The sequence below is a fragment of the Sorex fumeus genome, unplaced genomic scaffold (genome assembly GCF_029834395.1).
Source record: "Sorex fumeus unplaced genomic scaffold, SorFum_2.1 ptg000229l, whole genome shotgun sequence".
Classification (NCBI taxonomy): domain Eukaryota; kingdom Metazoa; phylum Chordata; class Mammalia; order Eulipotyphla; family Soricidae; genus Sorex; species Sorex fumeus.
Genome location: NW_026606286.1, coordinates 65,001 through 87,500, shown reverse-complemented (window position 1 = coordinate 87,500; position 22,500 = coordinate 65,001). Strand labels below are relative to the sequence as shown.

Here is a 22,500-nt window from a genome sequence, read left to right as displayed (position 1 = left end):
TACGGGCAGACACACCTACAAAGACACAGCCATACACAAATATACACAGCACACAGGCACACACAGACACATGCTGACACACTCAGACACATAGTGACGCACACAGGGTTTATTCCCAACATCTGCGTGTGTCTGTATGTCTGTGTGTGTTTGTGTGTGCTCTGTGAGTATCTGTGTGTGTGTCTGTGTGTGCTCTGTGAGTATCTGTGTGTGTGTCTGTATATCTGTGTATGTCTGTGATGTGTATATTTGTCTGTGTGTCTGTTTCTGTGTCTGTGTGTGTATATCTGTGTGTGTGTCTGTATATGTCTGTGTGCATCTGTGTGTCTGTATATCTGTCTGTATGTCTGTGTGTGTCTGTGTCTATGTGTGCATCTCTGTGTTGGTGTGTGTCTCTGGGTTTATGTGTGTATCAGTGTGTTTGTGTGTGTCTGTGTGCGTCTGTGTGCGTCATGAGCATTGCCACGTTGCAGTGCGCGCACACACAGACTCACACACAAAGACATACACAGGCACACACAGACACATAGCGACACACACAGATGTACACACACACACAGACATACACAGACACATACTGATGGGCACAGACACACACACAAACACACAGAGACACAAATATAGACAGCACACAGACACATAGACACACTGACACGCACAAAGACACAGAAGCACACAGATATACAGACAGACACGCAAGCACACACAAAGACACAGACGCAGACAGATATACAGACACACAGATACACACAGAAACACACAGGCAGACACACCCCCACACAGAGACATACAGACACACAGAGACACACACAGACATAGACACACACAGACATACACACATAGATACACAGACAAATATACACAACACAGACAGACACAGATATACAGACACAGATATACGTACACAGCACACAGAAACACCCACACACATACAGACACACACAGATATACGCACAGACACACATACAAAGACACAGTCATATTCAAATATACACAACATACAGGCACACACAGACACATAGTGATGCCCATAGACATACACACAGACACACCCAGACACACAGAGATGTACACACAGAGACAGACACACACAGACACATACTGATGCACACAGGCACGCACACAGGCACACACACAGGCACACATAGACATACACAGACACATACTGATGGACACAGACACACACACAAACACACAGACATACAAATATAGACAACGCACAGACACATATTAACACACAGAGAAATACAGAGACACACTGACACACACAGATATACACATAGGCACAGACACACACAAAGACGCAGACACACACAGAGATACAGACAGACACAAACACACAGACACACACAGATATAAACACAGAGACACACACAGAAACAGACACAACACAGATATAAACGCAGAGACACACAGAAACAGACACACACACCGATATAAACACAGAGACACACACAGAAACAGACACACACACAGATATAAACACAGAGACACACACAGAAACAGACACACACAGATATAAACACAGAGACACACACAGAAACAGACACACACACAGAGATATAAACACAGAGACACACAGAAACAGACACACACACACAGATATAAACACAGTGACACACAGAAACAGACACACACACAGATATAAACACAGAGACACACAGAAACAGACACACACACACAGATATAAACACAGAGACACACACAGAAACAGACACACACACAGATATAAACACAGAGACACACAGAAACAGACACACACACAGATATAAACACAGAGACACACAGAAACAGACACACACACACCGATATAAACACAGAGACACACACAGAAACAGACACACACACAGATATAAACACAGAGACACACACAGAAACAGACACACACAGAACCACAGACACACAGAGATATACAAACAGACACACAGGCACAGAAACAGACACACAGACAAATATGCTCAACACAGACATACACAGATATACAGACACACACAGATATATACACACAGACACAACACACACAAACACAGACAGACAGACACAGACGTTGGGAATAAGCCCTGAGCATCGCACACGCAGACACACGCAGACACACACAGGTAACGCCCACAGACACACCTACAAAGACACAGACATGGACAAATGCACACGAAACACATAGGCACACAGAGGCAGATACACAAACACACAGATAGACACACAAACACACACATATACAGACACAGGCAGACAGGCACAAACACAGAGACACACCGGGACACACAAGCACACTCGAGCAACACACACATATACAGACACAGGCAGACACACACAGAGACACATTCAAACACAGAGACACACAGGGACACACAAGCACACTCAAGCACAGACACGCACACACAGAAGATGACAGCACGCGGCCAGCCCTCCGCCGTTGGGGTCGACCCCCCGACGTGTGCTGGGCTGACCCCGGCCGGCGTCCGCCCGCAGGACGCATCCTGGACATGCTGGACGCCCGGGGACTGACCCGGGACACGGTTGTGTACTTCGCCTCGGACCACGGGGGCTCCCTGGAGGCGCAACTGGACGGTCAACAGCTCGGCGGCTGGAACGGCATCTTCAGGGGTCAGGCTCCGTGGTTCGCGCTTTCTGCTGCTTTTCAAGTCTATTTTCTTCCTCTTGTTGCTTTTTTGGGGTCTCACCCCGCGATGCTCGGGGGTCCCTCCTGGCTCTGGACTCGGGAACGACTCCTCCTGGCGGTGCTCGGGGGACCCTAGGGGATGCTGGGAATCGAACCCGGGTCGGCCGCGTGCCAGGCCAACGCCCTCCCCGCTGTGCTGTCGCTCCAGCCCCTCTCTTCCTTCTTTCCTTCCTTCCTTCATTCCTCTCCTTTCTTCCTTCCCTCCTTTTCTCCTTCCTTCCTCCCTTCTTTTCTCCCTTCCTTCCCTTCTTCCTTCCCTCCCTCCTTCCTTCTCTCCTTCCTTCCTTCCTCCATTCCTTTCTTCCTCCTTTCCTTCCTCTCTCCCTTCCTTCCCTCCTTCCTTCCGTCTCACTTTCTTCCCTTCCTCCATTTTCTTCCTTCCTTCCTTCCTTCCTTCCTTCCTTCCTCCTTCCTTCCTTCGTCTCCTTCCTTCCTTCTTTCCTTCCCTCCCTCCCTTCCTTCCTTCCTTCCTTCCTTCCTTCCTTCTTTCTCTCCTTCCTTCCTTCCTTCCTTCCTTCCTTCCTTCCTCCTTCCTTCCTTCGTCTCCTTCCTTCCTTCTTTCCTTCCCTCCCTCCCTTCCTTCCTTCCTTCCTTCCTTCCTTCCTTCCTTCCTTCCCTCCTTTCCCTTCTTCCTTCCTTCCATCCTTCCTCCCTCCCTCCCTCCTTCCTTTCTTCCTTCCCACCTTTCTTCCTCCCTTCTTTCTTCCCTCCCATTTTCTTACTTCCTTCCCTTCTTCCCTCCTTCTTTCCTCCCTTCTTTTCTCCCTTCCTTCCCTTCTTCCTTCCCTCCCTCCTTCCTTCTCTTCTTCCTCCCTTCCTTCCGCCATTCCTTTCTTCCTCCTTTCCTTCCTCTCTCCCTTCCTTCCTTCCCTCCTTTCTTCCTTTCCTCCATTTTCTTCGTTCCTTCCCTCCTTCCTTCCTTTCCACCTTCCTTCCTTCCCTTCTTCCTCCCTCCCTCCCTCCTTCCGTCCCTCCCTCGCTCCCTTCCTTCCTTCCTTCCCTCCCTCCTTCCTTCCCTTCTTCCATCCTTCCTTTCTTCCTTCCCTCCTTCCTTCCTTTCTTCCTTCCCTTCTTCCTCCCTCCCGCTTCTGTCATCCCTCCCTCCCTCCCTTCCTTCCTTCCTTCCTTCCTTCCCTTCCTTCCTTCCCTCCCTCCTTCCTTCCCTTCCTCCTCCCTCCTTCCCTCCTTCCTTCCTTCCTTTCTCCCTTCCTCCCTCCATCCCTCCCTTCCTTCCTTCATCCTTCCTTCCTTCCTTCCTTCCTTCTTTCCTTCCTTCCTTCGTCCTTCCTTCCTTTCCTCCTTCCTCCCTCCCTCCCTTCCTTCCTTCCTTTCCTCCTTTCTTTCTTCCATCCTCCCTTCCTCCCTCCCTCCCTTCCTTCCTTCCTTCCTTCCTTCCCTTCCCTTCCTCCTTCCTTCCCTTCTTCCGTTCTTCCTTTCTTCCTTCCCTTCTTCCTCCCTCCCCTCCCTCCCTCCTTCCGTCCCTCTCTCCCTTCCTTCCTTCCTTCCTTCCTTCCTTCCTCCCTTCCTTCCTTCCTTCCTTCCCTTCCCTTCCCTTCCCGTCCCTCCTTATTCTGGGGTGCGGCATGTGGGAACCAGGAACCAGGCCAGGAATCTCCTTTTCCTTCCTTATTTCGGGGGCTGGGGGCTGGGGGGGCTCCCAGCTCAGCGTCCAGCACTGACCCGTCACGGCCTCCGACCAGGGGGTCTGACTCGGTCTCCCTCTTCGCTCCCCCAGGCGGCAAAGGCATGGGGGGCTGGGAAGGGGGCATCCGCGTGCCCGGGATATTCCGCTGGCCGGGCGTGCTGCCCGCCGGCCGCGTGGTGTCCGCGCCCACCAGCCTCATGGACGTCCTCCCCACCGCGGTGCGGCTGGCCGGCGGGCACTTGCCCCAGGACAGGTAGGGACACGTCCGGGAAGGACGAGGGTTTGGGGAGGGAGGGAGACCGCGACCCTGCCACCTGCTCCCTTCCTCCATGGTCTCTTTCCTGTTCTCTCTCTTTCTTTCTTTCTTTCTTTCTTTCTCTCTTTCTTTCTTCCTCCGTCCCTCCTTCCTTCCTTTTTTTCTTTCTTCCTCCCCCTTCTTCCTTCCCTCCACTCTTCCCTCTTTTTTCCTTTCTTTCCTTCCTTCCATCCTTCTTTTTCTTTCCTTCCCTCTTTTTTCCTTTCTTTCCTTCCTTCCTTCTTTCCTTCCTTCCTTCCATCATTCCCTCTTTTTTCCTTCTTTCCTTCCTTCCTTCCTTCCTTCCTTTCTTCTTTCCATCCTTCCCTCTTTTTTCTTTTCTTTCCTTCTTTCCTTCCTTCCTTTTTTCCTTCCTTTCATCCTTCCCTCTTTTTTTCCCTTCCTTCCTTCCTTCCTTCCTTCCTTTTCTTCAATCCTTTCTTTTTCTCCTTTCCTTCCTTCCGTCTTTTTTCCTTCCTTCCTTCCGTCCCTCTTTTTCTTTCTTTCCTTCCTTCCTTCCGTCCTTCCATCCTTCTTTCTTTTTCTTCTTTCCATCCTTCCTTCCCTCTTTTTTCCTTCTTTCTTTCCTTCCTTCCTTCTTTCTTTCCTTCCATCCTTCCCTCTTTTTCTCCTTTCTTTCCTTCCTTCCTTCCCTCTTTTTTCTTCCTTCCTTCCTTCCTTCCTACCTTCCTTCCTTTCCTCCCTCCCTCCCTCCTTCCCTCCCTCCTTCCCTCCCTCCTTCCCTCCCTTCCTTCCTTCCTTCCTTCCTTCCCTCCCTCCCTCCCTCCCTCCCTCCTTCCTTCCTTCCACATCTGCTACAATGTATCAGCCAACCAACCAATCTACTGATTCACTTATCTATCCCTCTATTGACACACCGACTATCTACCTAGGATTCAATGTATCCGTCAATCCACCAACCAATTAATTTATCTCTTACTCTACCATGGACACAGTCATCATGTCTCTATGATTCTCCGTACCAATCAGTCTGCCGGCCAATCTATTGAATCAATTGATTTATAAATCCATCGGTGTCATTACACGGCCTCTTATCTCGATACGTAGCTATCAACGCGTCTCTATTTACCTGCCTACGTCTCTACTTTTAACGTCTTTGTTTTTTGCGTGGGGGTCACATCCTACAGTGCTCAGGGCTTATTCCTGGCTCTGTGCCCTGGGGGTCATTGCTGGCGGGGTTCGGGGGACCCTATGGGCTGCCGGGGATCGAACCCGGGTCGTCTGCGTGCAAGGCAATCTCCTTTACCTGCCGTGTTATCTCCTAGACGCCATATCTGTGTTTATCTGTCCGCCTGTCACTGTGTGTCTGCCCGTGTGCGCACCTGTCCACATCCCTACGTGTGTCCCTCACCGCCCTGGACAGAGCTGCGGGCTGTGGGCGGTCTCAGCAGAGGGACGGATGCTGCGCCCAGCGGGTGGGGGTACCCGCCGAGCCCTGCGTCCCACCCGGCTTCCTTCCCGCAGGGTCATTGACGGCCAAGACCTGCTCCCTCTGCTGCTGGGCACGGGTCAGGGTGGACACGAGTTCCTCATGCATTATTGCGAGAACCTACTGCACGCCGTACGCTGGTACCAGGCGGAAAGTGAGTGCCCTGCCCTGGGGACCCCTCGCCGAGTGCTCTGGGCTCCCTGGCGCCCCCTGCCTTTGCCTCTGGTGCATGCGTGCGTGCGTGCGTGTGTGTGTGTGTGTGTGTGTGTGCGCGTGTGTGTTTCTGTGTGTGTGTTTGAGGGGGAGAGGGACATTTACTAATAACACCTGTAGAGTACGGTTATTTGGGGGATAAACTCAAAGCCTCACACCTGCATCGCCTCCCTCTACGTTGGATCCACCCTCCCCACCTACATATTGATCGATCTACCAATCTATTGATTAACTTAACTATCAGTCTGTCGACATACCTACTACCCTACCTATGATTCGATATTATCTCCCAATCTACCCACCAATCTATTAACTTACCTGTTACTCCATCAACAAACCTACTACCTACCTACAATTCAGTGTATCTCCCAATCTACCAATCAATCTATTAACTTATCTATTAGTCCGTTGACAGCTACTACCTGCTTATAATTCAGTGTATCTTCCACCAACCAATCTATTAACTTAGATAGTACTCTGTTGACACGCCTACCTACCTACAATTCCAGTGTATCTTCCAATCTACCAACCAATCTATTAATTTATCTATTAGTTCGGTATTACCTTTCAGTCTACCCACTAATCTATTCGCTTACCTATTACTCCATCGACAAACCTGTTACCTACCTACGATTCAATATATCTTCCAATCTACCAACCGATCTCTTAACTTATCTATTAGTCCGTTGACACTTACTACATACTTATAATTCAATGTATCTCCCACCAACCAATCTATTAACTTAGATATTACTCTGTTGACACAGTTACCTACCTACGATTCAATCTATCTTCCAATCTACCACAATCAATCTGTTAACTTATTACTCCATTGACACCTACTACCTACCTACGATTCAATGTATCTCCCAATATACCAATCAATCTATTAACTTATCTATTAGTCCACTGACACCTACTATCTACCTACGATTCAAAGTATCTTTCAGTTTACCAACCAGTCTGTTAATTAGATATCACTCTATCGACACACCTACTACTTACCTATGATTCCATATTACCTTTCAGTCTACCCAGTAATCTGTTAACTTACCTATTACTCTCTCAACAAACCTTCTACCTACCTATGATTTAATGTATCTTCCACCAACCAATCTATTAACTTAGATATTACTCTGTTGACACAGTTACCTACCTATGATTCCAGTGTATCTTTCAATCTACCACAATCAATCTATTACCTTATCTATTAGTCCGTTGACACCTACGACCTGCTTATAACTCAATGTATCTTCCACCAACCAATCTATTAACTTAGATATTACTCTGTTGACACAGTTACCTACCCACAATTCAATATATGTTCCAATCTACCACAACCAATCTATTAACTTATCTACTACTCCATTGACACCTACTACCTACCTACAATTCAGTGTATCTCCCAATATACCAATCTATTAACTTATCTATCAGTCTGTTGACACCCACAACCTACTTATAATTCAATGTATCTCCCACCAACCAATCTATTAACTTAGATATTACTCTGTTGACACAGTTACCTACCTACAATTCAATCTGTCTTCCAATCTACCAACCAGTCTACTAACTTAGATATTACTCTACCAACACACCTACTACTTACCTACGATTCGATAGTATCTTTCCGTCTACCCACTAATCCATTAACTTATCTATTACTCTATCAACAAACCTACTAACCTACCTACGATTCAACGCATCTCCCAATCTGCCAACCAATCTATTAATTTATCTATTAGTCCGCTCACACCTCCTACCTACCTACAAGTCAATGTATCTTCCAGTCTAACAACCAGTCTATTAGCTGAATGACTGACTCCTGGTGGTGCTCGGGGGGACCCTGTGGGATGCTGGGGATCGAACCCGGGTCTGCCGCCGTGCCAGGCAAACGCCCTCCCTACCGTACTATCGCTCCAGCCCCAGTTGGCGAGAATCTTAGACCCTGCCCGTGCATGTGGGCTGCGGGTCCCATTCTGTCCTCTCTCCCGTCTCGCAGCCGGCGCTGTCTGGAAGGTGCATTACGTGACCCCGCGTTTCCATCCCCCTGGCGCGGGTGCCTGTTACGGCCGAGGTGTCTGTCCCTGCTCGGGGCCCGGCGTGATTGAACACGACCCGCCTCTGCTCTTCAACCTGGCCAGCGACCCCGGAGAAACCCGGCCCCTCAGCGTCCACACGGAGCCCCGGTTCCCGGAGGTGGTGGCCAGGGTCCGGCGGGCCGTGGAGGAGCACCGGCGGACGGTCAGCCCCGTGGCCCTGCAGCTGGACGCCGGCAACGTCTGGAAACCCTGGCTGCAGCCGTGCTGTGGACGGTTCCCTCTCTGCTGGTGTGACGACCACGAGACGGGCGAGCCCTGAACACACAACGTCGCCGGCTGGAGCCGGCGTGGACAGCTCCACTCGGGGACACGAGAAACACAGGGTGTCCCCTTTAGAGATCTGGAGCAATTAATTATTTCTCCTCACGGATACGCCGGCACGTCGAGGCCGGCTCTTATCACCGGGGTGTCACGGCACACCGAGTGGCTCAGACGCGCCCGTTTTTGGACTTACGCCGACTCTCCGGCTTTGTCTGGCACCTGGCAAACCGTTGCTGGCTCCAAGAGTTCGAGTCCAAAGTCGACCACCCCGCGGGGACGGACCACGGAGCCGAAAATGCAAATCACGCAGCCAGGTTTCTGGCTCCAGCTAGCTGGGGTCCATCCAGGTTCTCCGCCCGACGCAGCGGGTCTCAACAAGGACCCCGGGCACTCGGTCCAGCGAGTTCTTCTGGTTTCATCTTGGCACGTTAGTTAGCATTACACAGCGGGTTTCTGTTACCTACAGAGTAGCAGGGTCGCACTGTCCTCCCGTGGTTCATCGATTGGCTCGAGCGGGCACCAGTCACGTCTCCAGGGTGAGACTTGTTGTTAATAATCAGTAATGATGATGATAATAAATTCCTACTCTGTTCCTTGCCTCAGAATCAATAATCAATAATATAGCACGGTCCTCCCGTTGTTCATCGATTGGCTTGAGTGGGCACCAGGCACGTCTCCACGGTGAGACTCGTGGTAACTGTGTTTGGCATCTCGAAGACGCCACCATGGGGAGCTTGCCAGGCTCTGCCGGGAGGGCGGGATCCTCTCGGGAGCTGGCCGAAAGGCTCTCCGAGAGGGACGGAGGAATCGAACCCGGGTCCGCCTTGTGCAAGGCAAACGCCCTCCCCGCTGTGCTATTGCTCCAGCCTACAGAGTACACATCTATTTTGTTGTTGTTGCTGTTGTTTTGGTCACAACATCCAGCCCTACCACAGGATAGTTAATTCCAGAGACCTAATCTCATTCCAGGATGTAATCATGTGATCTTGGACAAAAGCAACCGGTTTTTCTGCTTTTCTTTTTTTTTTTTTTTTCTTTGCTTTTTGGGTCCCACCTGGCGATGCCCAGGGGTTCCTCCTGGCTCATGCACTCAGGAATCCCTCCTGGCGGTGCTCGGGGGATCTAGGGGATGCTGGGAATCGAACCCGGGTTGGCCGTGTGCAAGGCAGATGCCCTCCCCACTGTGCTATTGCCAGGTCCCTGGTTCATCACTCTTGATTCATTGATTGATTGATTTGATTGCGTTTTGGGGTCCCACCCGGCGATGCTCAGGGCTGACTCCTGGCTCTGCACTCAGGAATCCCTCCTGGCGGTGCTCAGGGGACCCTAGGGGATGCTGGGAATCGAACCCGGGTCGGCCGCGTGCAAGGCAAACACCCTCCCCGCTGGGTCCCTCTCGGTCCCTCTTATCCTGGAAGCTGGGACATTCTGCGTTGCCTCTTGCTTTGTCTTGGACCTGGGACACACTGCATTCTGGAATCAACGTCCCGGGGCTCCTTCCCACCCTCCGCGAGTGTGTTCTGCGCCCCCACTTGGCAGCTGGAGAGAAGAGGGGGTCGGTCATCAGACTCTGGGTGGGCTCCCCCCCCCTCCCCCCACACACACACCCCAATCCCAGCTGCTGCCGGGGCTCCCCTAGTTCCCCGAGTGAAGGTGTGAGAGTCAGAATAAAACCGGAGGGTGCAGGACCAACACGGGTCTGTCCTGGGCGTGAGCCTTGCCCCCCAGGGACATTTCAAGCGTCTGGCAGAAGAGGGATGAGCACTCAGCAATGAGTCCATTGCAGGACCACCCCTGCTGGTGACAGAGGTCACCTTAGTTGGGCAGCTTGTGTGTGTGTGTGTGTGTGTGTGTCTTTGTTTTTGTTGGTTTTTAAGTCACCCCCAGCGATGCTCAGGGCTTCCTCCTGGCTCTGCACTCAGGAATCCCTCCTGGCGGTGCTCGGGGGGACCCTATGGGATGCCGGGGAATCGAACCCAGGTCGGCCACGTGCAAGGTCAACGCCCTCCCCGCTGTGCTATCGCTAAGGGATTTTGTACTTTTTTGAAGGGAATTCATGTTCTGTTGATATTGACAAATTTACTCAATTTTCGTAACAATGCTTTTCTTCTTTTTTTTTTTTTGCTTTTTTTGGGTCACACCCGGCAATGCACAGGGGTTCCTCCTGGCTCTGCACCCAGGAATTACTCCTGGCAGTGCTCGGGGGACCCTATGGGATGCCGGGAATCGAACCCGGGCGTTGCAAGGCCAACGCCCTCCCCTCTGTGCTATCGCTCCAGCTCCCTTGCGTGTGTCTCTTATTCTTCTTAGTTTAGGGGCCACACCTGGCGGGTGCTCTGGGGACCCCTTGAAGTGCCAAGGACCCACCTTAACTTGGCCACAGGCAAGGCAAGGGCCTTCCCCTTCTCTCTCCACTACCACTCCCAACCCCCAAAGCATATTCAGAGGCTCTTGGGCATCATCCGTTTGTCATTCTCTGATCACTTATCTGGTCCCGGGCTTGGTGGTCACTGCCAAATGCCTGCGGAGACGCAGTCCGGGACCTCGCAGCTGTGGGCAGGACCCGACTGGCCCAGGCCTCTGCAGACGCTGAATCACCTCCTCGCCTGCCTGCGCGCGCGCCCAGCTCGGAAAACCAGTTTCTCCCTCGTTCCCGGGGTGTAAGAGGCTTACAGAGGCATGACCCCGGCAGGGGGGTGCCCGGTGCACCTCGCAGTCTGGCCTGGGGCGCGGCCCCGCGGTGGGCGGAGACGCAGCGGCCTTGAGGGGGACAAGGTCCACCGGCTCTCAACGCGCGCCCCTGTGCGCGCTCTCTGGTGCGTGCGTTTGGCCATGGGACCTGCCGCCCGCTTGGGACGCGCAGTCCCCTTCGCCAGGTGCGTGGGACCCCCTTCAAGTCCCGGATTGGGGGGCTCCGGGGGGCCAGGGCTGGAAAGGGAGGGAGGGAAGGGTGTCCCTGAGGAGAGAGTGCGCGCCCCGGGGGTCTCCAAAGCGCGCGCGTAGGCCCAGGGTCCCAATACAAAGCGAGGGTGAGCTGGACAGTGCAGGGGGCACCTGGGGCGCGCGAGGGGGACCCCCCCACCCACCCACCGAGGGGTGCGGGGCAGAGACTGAAAAACAGGAAGCGCTGGGGAACCGGGCCCGGAGGAAGGGAGGGACTGTCCAGGCGCGCCCCGCCTTGGCCCCGCCTGGCCCTCGCCACTGGGCAGGCGCGTGCACGGCGCTGGCCACTCCCCTGTGCGCCTCCAGGCTCAGTCCCCTCCCTCTCCACGCGCCAGGCCGGGGGCCTGTCCCTGCGCCGCCCGCCTGCAAGGCTGTGTCCCCTCTGTCCACCTCCAATGCTCCAAGCTCTGTCCCTTGTCCAACAACAACGGGAAGTCCCTTCTCCTGTCCCCGGGCTTGCTGGCACCCGGCCCTGTCTCTGCCTCTAATGCTAAGGTCCCTCCCTGTCGCCGCCTCCTCCTCCTCCTCTTCTTCCTCCTCCTCCTCCCTCGTCCCTCCTTCCTCCGCCTCCTCCACCTCTTCCTTCTCCCGCCTCCCTCCTCTTCCTCCTCCTCCTCCACCTCCCCGTGGTCCTCCTCATTCTCTTCCTCTTCCTCCTCAACCTCTTCCTCCTCCTCCTCCTCCTCATCCTCCTCCACCTCCTCCTCCTCCCTCTTCCTGCTTCTCCACCTCTTCCTTCTCCTCCTCCTCCACCTCTTCGCAGTCCTCCTCATTCTCCTCCTCATCCCTCCTTCTCCTCAACCTCTTCCTCCTCCTCCTCCTCTTCCTCCTTTTTCTTCTCCTCATCCTCCACCTCCTCGTCCTCCTTCTTCTCTTTCTCCCTCTCCTTCCTCCTCCCTCCTCCTCCTCTTCCTCCTCCTCCGCCCTTGTCCCTCCCTTACTCCCTCCTCCTTCTCCTCCTTCTCCTCTTCCTCCTCCTCCTCCTCCTCCACCTTCTCATGGTCCTCCTCCTCCTCCTCCTGTTTCTTCTCCTCCTCCTCCTCCTCCTCTTCTTCTTCTTCTTCTTCTTCTTCTTCTTCTTCTTCTTCTTCTTCTTCTTCTTCTTCTTCTTCTTCTTCTTCTTCTTCTCTTCCTTCTCCTCCTCCTTCTTATTCTTCTCCTTCTCCCCTTCCTCCTCCTTCTTGTCCTTCTCCTTCTCCTCCTCCTCCTCTTTCTTCTCCTTCTCCTTCTCCTTCTTCTCATTCTCCTCTTCCTCCTCATTCTCGTCCTCCTCCTCCTCCACCTCCTCCTTCTCCTCATCCTCCCTCTTCCCTCCTTCCTCCTCCTCTCCCTCCTCCTTCTCCTCTACCTCCTCCTCCCTCCTCTTCCTCCTTCTCTTCTTCCTCCCTCCTTCTCCTTTTCCTCCTCCTCCCTCCTCCTCTTCTTCCTTCTCCTCCTTCCTTCTCCTCTCTCTTCCCCTTCTCCTCCTCCTCCTCCCTCTTCCCTCCTTCCTCCTCTTCCTCCCTCCTCCTCCCTTCTCTTCTTCCTTCTCCTCCTCCTTCTTCCTCCTCTTCCCTCTTCTCCTTTTCCTCCCTCTTCCCTCCTTCTTCCTCCTCCTCCTCCCTTGTCCTCCTTCCTCCTCCTTCTCCTCCTTCTCCTCCTCCTCCTCCTCCTCCTCCTCCACCCAGTCCTGCGCTGTCCAAACCCTGCAGGGCCGACACCTCTGCTCCCCGTCTTCCCTCTCCTCCCCAAGCCTCTGACCCCCTCCTGCCTCCGTGTCCCACCCTGACCGGCTCCCTCGTTCACCCCCATCTCCCCCCAGTCCACAAGTCGCCCCTTTGTTCTGCACCTCTGCGGCAGTCCCTATAAGGCACTCACGGGTATTTGGCCTAAAGCAGTTCCCTGGACCTCCTTATTATTTTTTTTTCTTTTCTCCCTTTTGGGTCCCACCCGGCAATGCTCAAGGGTCCCTCCTGCCTCTGGACTCAGGAATCACTCCTGGCGCTGCCCGGGGGACCCTACGGGATGCTGGGAATGGGACCCGGGTCGGCTTTGTGCAAGGCAAACGCCCTCCCCGCTGGGTTATCAGTCCAGCCCCATCCTGGACCTCCTTAGCTGTGGCCGGGACCACCCTCCCTCCCTGTCCACGGGTCTGAGACGCCTATAACCAGCACCTCGGATAACCCCCGGGTCCCCATCAACTGGACAAAGGAACCCCAGCCAGGGCCAGAGCTAAAGGACTGCTTTCAGGGCGCTTGGTCTTGCACGTGGTCCATGTGGGTTCGACCTGGACATTCCGGAGTGGCCCCCAAGCCCGGCCGGGAGTGATTCCTGAGCGCAAAGTCAGTTCTCCTGGGCCCTGCGTCTCTCCAAAGCAAAACAGGACCGAGAGAAGAAAGTGACCCTCCCCTCGGCCTTACTAAGGGTGCCTAAGGGGGGTCCCCCCCCACCCCAGTCCTTCCAGGGACGCCCCTTTACTCTCCAAGCCAACGGCATCCCCCTGGGGTCTCCTGGGGGGTTACCACCGTGCCCCAGGCCCGCGCCCACCGTATACTTTCAGGACTGGAGGTCTAGGAGGGTGTCCAGGCTGGGGGCTGTGAGACCCCCGGCAGTGGGCCAAGAAAAGGGGGCTTGGCTCCCGGAGACACGGAGAGCGCACTCCGGGGTGCGCCTTGCGTCTTTTACGCACGGCCTGCGCGCGCCTTGGCCCTTTTGCGCACCTTTTGGATGGTGCCTTCGTGCCTCCCAGCTGGCCACTGACCGCGCAGGCCCCCTTCGGCCCCCGTAGGCCCTTGACGGTGCTTGGGTGTTGTCTCTGCCGCGTCTTCTCTGCGGAATCCTTAGTGCTTTGCGCCCTCCGTTACGCGGCCACCCTCTGCGCAGAGGCCAGGGGACGCCCACAGACCTGGTGGACCTCTGGGAGCACTGAAATCCAGGCGTAGGAAGGAAGGAAGGAAGGAAGGAAGGAAGGAAGGAAGGAAGGAAGGAAGGAAGGGAGGGAAGAGAGGGAAGAGAAAGAAAGAAGAAAAGAGAAAGGAAGGAAAGAAGGAATAGAACTTAAGAAATGAAGGAAAGAAAGGGAGAAAGAGTGAAAGAAAGAAAAGAGAAATGAAAGAATATAGAAAAAGAAAAGAAGGAAAGAAAGAGAAAGAAAAGAGAGGGAAGAGAAAGAAAAGAGAAAGAAAGGAAGGAGTAGAATTTAGAAAAGAAATGAAGGAAAGAAAAAAGGGAGAAAGAGTGAAAGAAAGAAAAAGAAGAGAAATGAAAGAATATAGAAACAGAAAAGAAGGAAAGAAAGAGAAAGAAAAGAAAAGAGAAATGAAAGAGAGAAAGAAGAGAGGGAAGAGAAAGAAGAAAAGAGAAAGGAAGAAAAGGAGTAGAACTTAGAAAAGAAATGAAAGAAAGGGAGAAAGAGTGAAAGAAAAGAAATGAAAGAGAATATAGAATAAGAACGAAGGAAAGAAAGAAAAAGAAAAGAAAGAATGGAAAGAAAGAAGAGAGGAAAGAGAAAGAAAGAAGAAAAGAGAAAGGAAGGAAAGAAGGAGTAGAATTTAGAAAAGAAGTGAAGGAAAGAAAGAAGGAAAAAGAGTGAAAGAAAGAAAAAAGGAGAAACGAAAGAATATAGAAAAGGAAAGAAAGAGAAAGAAAGAAAAGAGAAAGAAGAGAGGGAAGAGAAAGAAAGACGAAAAGAAAGGAAGAAAAGGAGTAGAACTTAGAAAAGAAATGAAAGAAAGGGAGAAAGAGTGAAAGAAAAGAAATGAAAGAGAATATAGAATAAGAACGAAGGAAAGAAAGAAAAAGGAAAGAATGGAAAGAAAGAAAGAAGAAAAGAGAAAGGAAGGAAAGAAGAAGTAGAATTTAGAAAAGAAATGAAGGAAAGAAAGAAAGGGAAGTGAAAGAAAGAAAAAAGAGAGGAAAGAGTAGAATATAGAAAAAAGAAGGAAAGAAGGAAAAAGAGTGAAAGAAAGAAAAAGGGAGAAACGAAAGAGAAGAATATAGAAAAAGAAAAGAAGGAAAGAAAGAGAAAGAAAAGAAAGGAAAGAAAGAAAGAAGAGAAAGGAAAGAGAAAGAAGAGAGGGAAGAGAAAGAAAGAAGAAAAGAGAAAGGAAGAAAAGAAGGAGTAGAACTTAGAGAAGAAATGAAGGAAAGAAAGGGAGAAAGAGTGAAGGAAAGAAAAGAGAAACAAAAGAGGATATAGAATAAGGAAAGAAAGAAGGAAAGAAAGAAAGAAAAAGAATGGAAAGAAAGAGAGGAAAGAGAAAGAAGAAAGGAAGGAAAGAAGTAGAATTTAGAAAAGAAATGAAGGAAAGAAAGGGGAAAAGAGTGAAAGAAAGAAAAAAGAGAAACGAAAGAGAAGAATATAGAAAAAGAAAAGAAGGAAAGAAAGAGAAAGGAAAGAGAAAGAAAGAAAGAAAAGAAAGAAAGACAGAAAGAAAGAAAGAAAGAAAGAAAGGAAGGAAAGAAAGAAAGAAAGAAAGCCCAAGTGGACTGTAAATTTTCCCGGCCAGCTGTGGGTACACAGCTGGTTCCGAGAGCGAGACCCCCTTCATTTGGCCAATCCCAATTTCATGTGTCTACGGCAGCCCAACCAAGCCCGGGGAACTTAGCAGATTTCTACCTTTTTACTATTACTATTATTATTTTTTCCAATTTCCACCCTTCCTCTGCAGGGTCTCTCCCTGGCTCCTGCCCCTGACCTGCGTCCTTCTGAAGACGTTGCCCGCCGCCAGGGCTGCAGATGCCCCGAAGCCCAACATTCTGCTGATTATGGCCGACGACCTGGGCATTGGGGACCTGGGTTGCTACGGAAACCGGACACTGAGGTACTGGGTGTCAGGGAACGCTGCTGGGCGACTGATGAATTTTCCAGGTCCCTGGAGAGGCGCTGGAGAATTCCGGAGAGCCGGTCAGGCCTTGGCTTGCCGGGACTGGCGTTATTTCTGGCACCAAGGGCCAAAAGGTGTCCCGTGCTCCGCCCGCAAAGCCAGACCCACAGCGGGGCCCCAGACGCAGTGGACACTTGTCTAAAATAGAACCGTCAGCTGCTCGGAGGCCCTTCAAGGAAAGAGAGAGGGGACACGGAAAAAAGTTTCATGCGTGCCCTCTGCGTCTCTCTGACATCAGCAGAGGAATTTCTGGCATTCGGAGAATGCTCTTATTTATTTATTTTTTTTCAGTTCAAAAATAACTGGGATTCCAACTGGCTATTCCTTTTTTTTTTTTATGTTAGGTTTTTTTATTATTATTACTTTGAAAAGACACGTACACGTTTCATAAAACATGCTGACTTCAGTAAAAAGATTCTTATATGAGAAATAGCCACGTAGGAGTTATCTAGCCTGGTTTTTCCCCCCTCCCCAGCAATCATTTTTCCTTTGAGAACAGACTAGATTAAAAACTGTTTAAGAACTAATAAAAAAAAAAATCTTCGCTAATAAGCCAACTTGAAGAATCTAATGATATCACTCCATATGATGACTTGAGATTTTTTTTAAAGAGAGAATCCTTTTCTAGAAAAGTACAAAGTGACATGATCAAGAAAGTACCTTTTATTTTTATTTATTTCTTTATTTAATTATTTTGCTTTTTGGGTCACACCTGGCAATGCACAGGGGTCCCTCCTGGCTCTGCACTCAGGAATCACTCCTGGCGGTGCTCGGGGGACCCTAGGGGATGCTGGGAATCGAACCCGGGTCGGTCGCGTGCAAGACAAACGCCCTACCCTCTGTGCTGTAGCTCCAGCCCCAAGAAAGTACCTTTTAATAAGTAACCGAAACATTGTGAAATATTCCTTAGTGCATGTATGGCTCAGTTTCATCTTAATTTTACTTTCCCCCCAAAAAAAGATTTTTTAAAAAATATTACACGGGGGGCTGGAGCGATAGCACAGTGGGGAGGGCGTTTGCCTTGCACGCGGCCGACCTGGGTTTGATTCCCAGCATCCCCGAGGGTCCCCCGAGCACCGCCAGGGGTAACTCCTGAGTGCAGAGCTAGGAATAACCCCTGTGCATTGCCAGGTGTGATCCAAAAAGCAAAAAATAAAATAAAATAAATATATATATATATTACACGGAACAGCAATGTTATTAATACAAGGAACCACAACGAACAGTTAACATGTTATTCTGTCGCCGATTTACAAATCATTTTATGATTTCATTCATAAACTATTATAAACTCCAAGTATTAAACAGAGACAGTTGGCCATGCCTAGTATGCCAACTAGGTAAGGTAAGGTAAAGGCCCTCCCGTTGATCGTCGATTTGCTCGAGCGGGCCCAGTAACGTCTCCATTGGAGACTTTGTTGTTACTGTGTCTGGCATATCGAATACTCTCGGTAGCTTGCCGGGCTCTCCGAGAGGGGTGGAGGAATCGAACTCAGGTCGGCCATGTTGGCCGCGTGCAAGGCAGACGCCCTACCCGTTGTGCTGCCAACTAGAATACCGCTTAACATTTTGTATGTCTAACAACATCTGGAAGAGAATGCAGAAATTAATGTGAATATGTACCGTGTTCTACAATATACATTTTCTAATAGTTTACGTTTAATAATTTATCAAAGTCTAATCTGAGGTATACAGTAACAGATCACTTGATCACTTGATCCCCCGTTATTCATCGATTGACTCGAGCGGGTGCCAGTAACGTCTCCATCCATCCCTGTTGCGTGCTAGCGTAGCCCAGTGGCATCTGCACGTTCTAGGAACATGCAGAGCCTCAAACCGATCGTTCAGGGTCTTGACGAAGAAGTCTGACCATCTTGTAGGTGGGCGTCCACGCGGTCTTTTGACGTCCCGTGGAATCCAGTCAGTCATGGCTCTAGTCCAGCGGTCGTCTCTAAACCTCATTACGTGTCCAGCCCATCTGATTTTCGACGCCTTGGCCAATGAGACAGCGTCCCTGATTCTTGAGCGTTGTCGGAGATCGGAACTCCGGATTCTATCTCTCATTTGAGTGACGCGTGATATTCCAAGCATAACTCTTTCGATTCCTCTTTGAGAGACCCGAATAGCGTTCTCATCCCGTTTTCGTAGGGCCCAGGTCTCTGAGGCGTATGTTAATGCAGGAAGAACAGTGGAATCGAAGAGATGTGCTCGGAGCTGGAGGTTCTTTGTCCTCTCAGTTATTTCTTCAACGCTCTTGAAGGCATTCCAACCCGCTCTCTTCCTCCTGCGCAACTCATGATGACTTCTCAACCTCGGTATATTTAACTGTTGCATTCGGAGATGGTGGTTCCGTTGAGAGCGAATGGAACAGATAATAATATTTAATTCTCAGCAACAGCTATGTGCCATGCAAACACCTACTTCCACAACGGCACAGACCGAAAGGAGATCGTATCTGTATTTTTGCCAACTGGCTATTCTTAGCATCACGATTTTAAACACATCCAGGCACGCAAAAACTCCGGAAACTCCTCTCGTAGGACTGAAACGGAGAGCTGAACTTGGTGTTTATATTTTAAAATTCTGGGCCAGAGCTATAGTAGATACACACAGCAGGGAGGGCACTTGTTTTGCCCGCAGCCGACCCGGGTTCGATCCCCCGCATCCTGTTTGGTGCACTGCCTGGAGTGAGCCCTGAGTGCAGAGCCAGGAGTCACCCCCGCCCATCACCAAGTGTGGTCCAAAAGCGAAACAAATTAAAATATATATATATCGTAGGGGTTGGAGCGATAGCACAGCAGGGAGGGCGTTGGCCTGGCACGCGGCTGACCCGGGTTCGATTCCCAGCATCCCATAGGGTCCCCCGAGCACTGCCAGGAGGGATTCCTGAGTGCAGAGCCAGGAGGAACCCCTGAGCATCGCCGGGTGGGACCCAAGAAGAAAAGAAATATTTAGATCGTGGATGGTTAATGGAAAGATGGGTTACTGGAAGAGATTAATCAATGATTAATGAGGGACAGAGGAACAGGAAGACAGAATGAATAAGGGGTGATGGAATGGATGTGTGCGTGGAGAGAGGGAGGGAGGGAGGCAGGGATGGAGGGAGGGAGGGAGAGAGGGAGAGAGGGAGGAAGTGGAGGAATCACACATGCACCTGACACTTGGAGTCCCCTGCTGAGGGGTAGTGATTTGATTTGATTTGACTTCAGGGGGTCACTGCATCGATTCAGATGTCTAGGGAGCTCTGTGACTCCTATTTTAGTTGCAAGCACGTGACATCTAAATGCCGTTAGGATCAGAAACCATGCCCTCTACACGCTTGCTTTTTTGTTTGTTTGTTTGTTTGTTTGGGGGTCTCACCCAGCTATGCTCAGGGATTACTCCTGGCTCAGTGCTCAAGGATGTCTTTGGCCGGCTCAGAGGATCATAAAAGCTGCCGGGCATCGAACTGTGTGCAAGGCAGGTGCCCTCCTGGCTGGAGGTTTTAGATAACTCAAGTGACAATATAATAAACTAATTCTTTTATTTGGGGGCTACGCTATGGATGATTTGGGCGACCTTAGAGAATTTCACTAGTTGCATGAATCATCGTCTGTTCTTTTTTTTTTTTTTTGCTTTTTTTTTGCTTTTTGGGTCCCACCCGGCAGTGCTCAGAGGTTCCTCCTGGCTCTGCACTCAGGAATGACTCCTGGCGGTGCTCGGGGGACCCTATGGGATGCTGGGAATCGAACCCGGGTCAGCCGCGTGCCAGGCCAACGCCCTCCCTGCTGTGCTATCGCTCCAACCCCACCCAGCAAATTTTTTTTTAAATTTTTTTTTATCGAATCACCATAAGAGCAGTTACAAAGTTTTCAGTTTAAGTCTCGGTCATACAATGCGGAAACACCAGACCCTTCGCCGGTGGACATTTTCTACCACCAAGAACCCCGGAATACCCCCATCCCAAATCCCTCCTCCTACCCGTGGGGCAGATGATTTTTCCACATTACTCTCTTTTTCTCTCTCTCTCTCTCTCTACTTTGATGACATTCACTATTTTGACCCCAGACCCACCATTATTATATTGGGGGTTTTACCCCAACACTCCGATCTGCCGAAAAAAAAACAAACAAACAAACAACATTAGACAATTTGTTTTCTCTTGCTGACTATAAATTGCATATGATGATGATTGCTGATTATGAATTTATTTTTTTTTAATGTAGGAGCACTGCTATGTATTCAGTCACTGATTAGCTGATTGAACTGGGCATGAATTCCACCTTACTTTTTTTTTTTCATTTTTCATCATTTTATTTATTGAATCACCGTGAGAGCAGTCCCAAAGCTTTCGGGTCTAAGTCTCGGTCATACAATGAAACACCCGTCCCTTCACCAGTGCCCATTCTCCACGACAAAAACTCCCAGTATGACCCCCATTCCACACCCTCCCCCTACCTGAGGGGCAGATGATTTCCACATTATTCTCTCTCTCTACTTTGATCACATTCAATATTTTGACACCAGACCCGCCATTGTTATGTGGGATTTTACCCCAAAACTCAGAGCTGCTGAAAAGGCAACCGTAGACAATTTGTGTTCTATTGCTGGTTTTGAAGAACATATGATGTCGCGTGGCTGCAGTATTGGCCACGCGATTTTGAAATTCCGAAATTCTAACACTTATGGTTATGAATTTCTTATTGCTATCGCGGCCGTGCCATTTTGGAATTCTCAAGGTTCGGGAACTAAATCTGGAGGGATTTCTGCCGCCAAGCCGCTGGGTTTCGAGTTCTGCTTCTGAGTGTCTGGGATCACGGCCAACAAGCACCTTGATCAACAGCCAGAGGGCTCGTTCGTGGGCGGTGACTTGGGGGTCTCATCGGGGCTCGGGTGTGTGGGGTGGGGACGGCCAGCTCTACCCCCATCCCATGAGGCCTCGTGTTCCTCATCTCTGCGGGGCCCCCTCCCTGGTGTCTGGAAGATGGTAGCGGCAACAGAGCCTGCAGGAGAAACAGACCAAGGCAGGAGACCCTTTCCCACCTGGGTTTCATAAATTTACCCGGCTTCCTGTGATTGCAGACATCTGTTCATCATTCTAATCTCTTGTCTATTCAGCTGCCTTATATGTGTGTGTGTGTATTTTTTTTTTTTGGGTCACAGCCGGCGATGCTCAGGGGTTCCTCCTGGCTCTGCACTCAGGAGTCACTCCTGGCGGTGCTCAGGGGACCCTAGGGGATGCTGGGAATCGAACCCGGGTCGGCCGCGTGCAAGGCAAACGCCCTACCCACTGGGCTATTGCTCCAGCCCCTGTATCTATGTTTTTATGTATCTGTGTCTTATTTATCTACATACAGATAAATATGCGCTGAGCATCCTCCACCCAGACCCTCCAAATTCCAGTGGGCGGGGGTCACACCCACCAACTGGCCCCCTGGCGCCGTGTAATCCCATCAACGGCCAAGACCCAGAGACTATCAAACCCAGCTCCCGGAAGCGACATCTTATGATCTCAATCTTACTTTTGACAACCTGGCAGGCTACCGAATGTGACCTTACACGGCAGAGTCTGGCAAACTCCCCGTGGCGTACCCAATATGCCGAAAACCAGTAACAAGGATGGGTCTCATTCTCCTAACCCTGAAAGAGCCTTGAATTCGCACTTTTTAGAATCTCAGGGCTAGGGCAAAGGAGACATTACTGGGGCCTGCTCGAGGCAATCGACGAACAACGGGATGGTCGTGATCATGATCATGATAGATAAATAAATATATATATATTTATAAATACATATATATCACTGTCCTCCCGTTGTTCATCAATTTGCTCGAGCGGGCCCAGTAACGTCTCCATTGGAGACTTTGTTGTTACTGTGTCTGGCATCTCGAATACGTCATGAGGAGCTTGCCAGGCTCTGCCGTGCGGGCGAGATACTCTCGGTAGCTTGCCGGGCTCTCCGAGAGGGGCGGAGGAATCGAACTCGGGTCGGCCACGTTGGCTGCGTGCAAGGCAAATGCCCTACCGCTGTGCTATCGCTCCAGCCCCAATCTCCTATGTTTCTTATCTG

General features: G+C 50.8%; 2 protein-coding genes across 2 annotated transcripts in view; both read left to right on the top strand.

Annotated features, from left to right (window-relative positions):
• The window catches only part of LOC130017880 (arylsulfatase L-like), a 35,170-nt gene extending 26,526 nt beyond the window's left edge, over positions 1-8,644 (top strand). Inside the window, 4 exon segments of the mRNA XM_056108647.1 lie at positions 2,470-2,604; positions 4,416-4,578; positions 6,106-6,224; positions 8,286-8,644. Of these exon segments, the coding sequence (XP_055964622.1) occupies positions 2,470-2,604; positions 4,416-4,578; positions 6,106-6,224; positions 8,286-8,644 (776 nt within the window).
• A 2,782-nt stretch (positions 8,645-11,426) lies between these two features.
• Positions 11,427-22,500, top strand: part of LOC130017879 (arylsulfatase D-like) — a 34,142-nt gene continuing 23,068 nt past the window's right edge. Inside the window, exons 1-2 of the mRNA XM_056108646.1 lie at positions 11,427-11,522; positions 16,239-16,391. Coding sequence (XP_055964621.1) covers positions 11,479-11,522; positions 16,239-16,391 — 197 coding nt within the window. The 5' untranslated portion in view covers positions 11,427-11,478. The remainder of the gene's footprint in view (positions 11,523-16,238; positions 16,392-22,500) is intronic.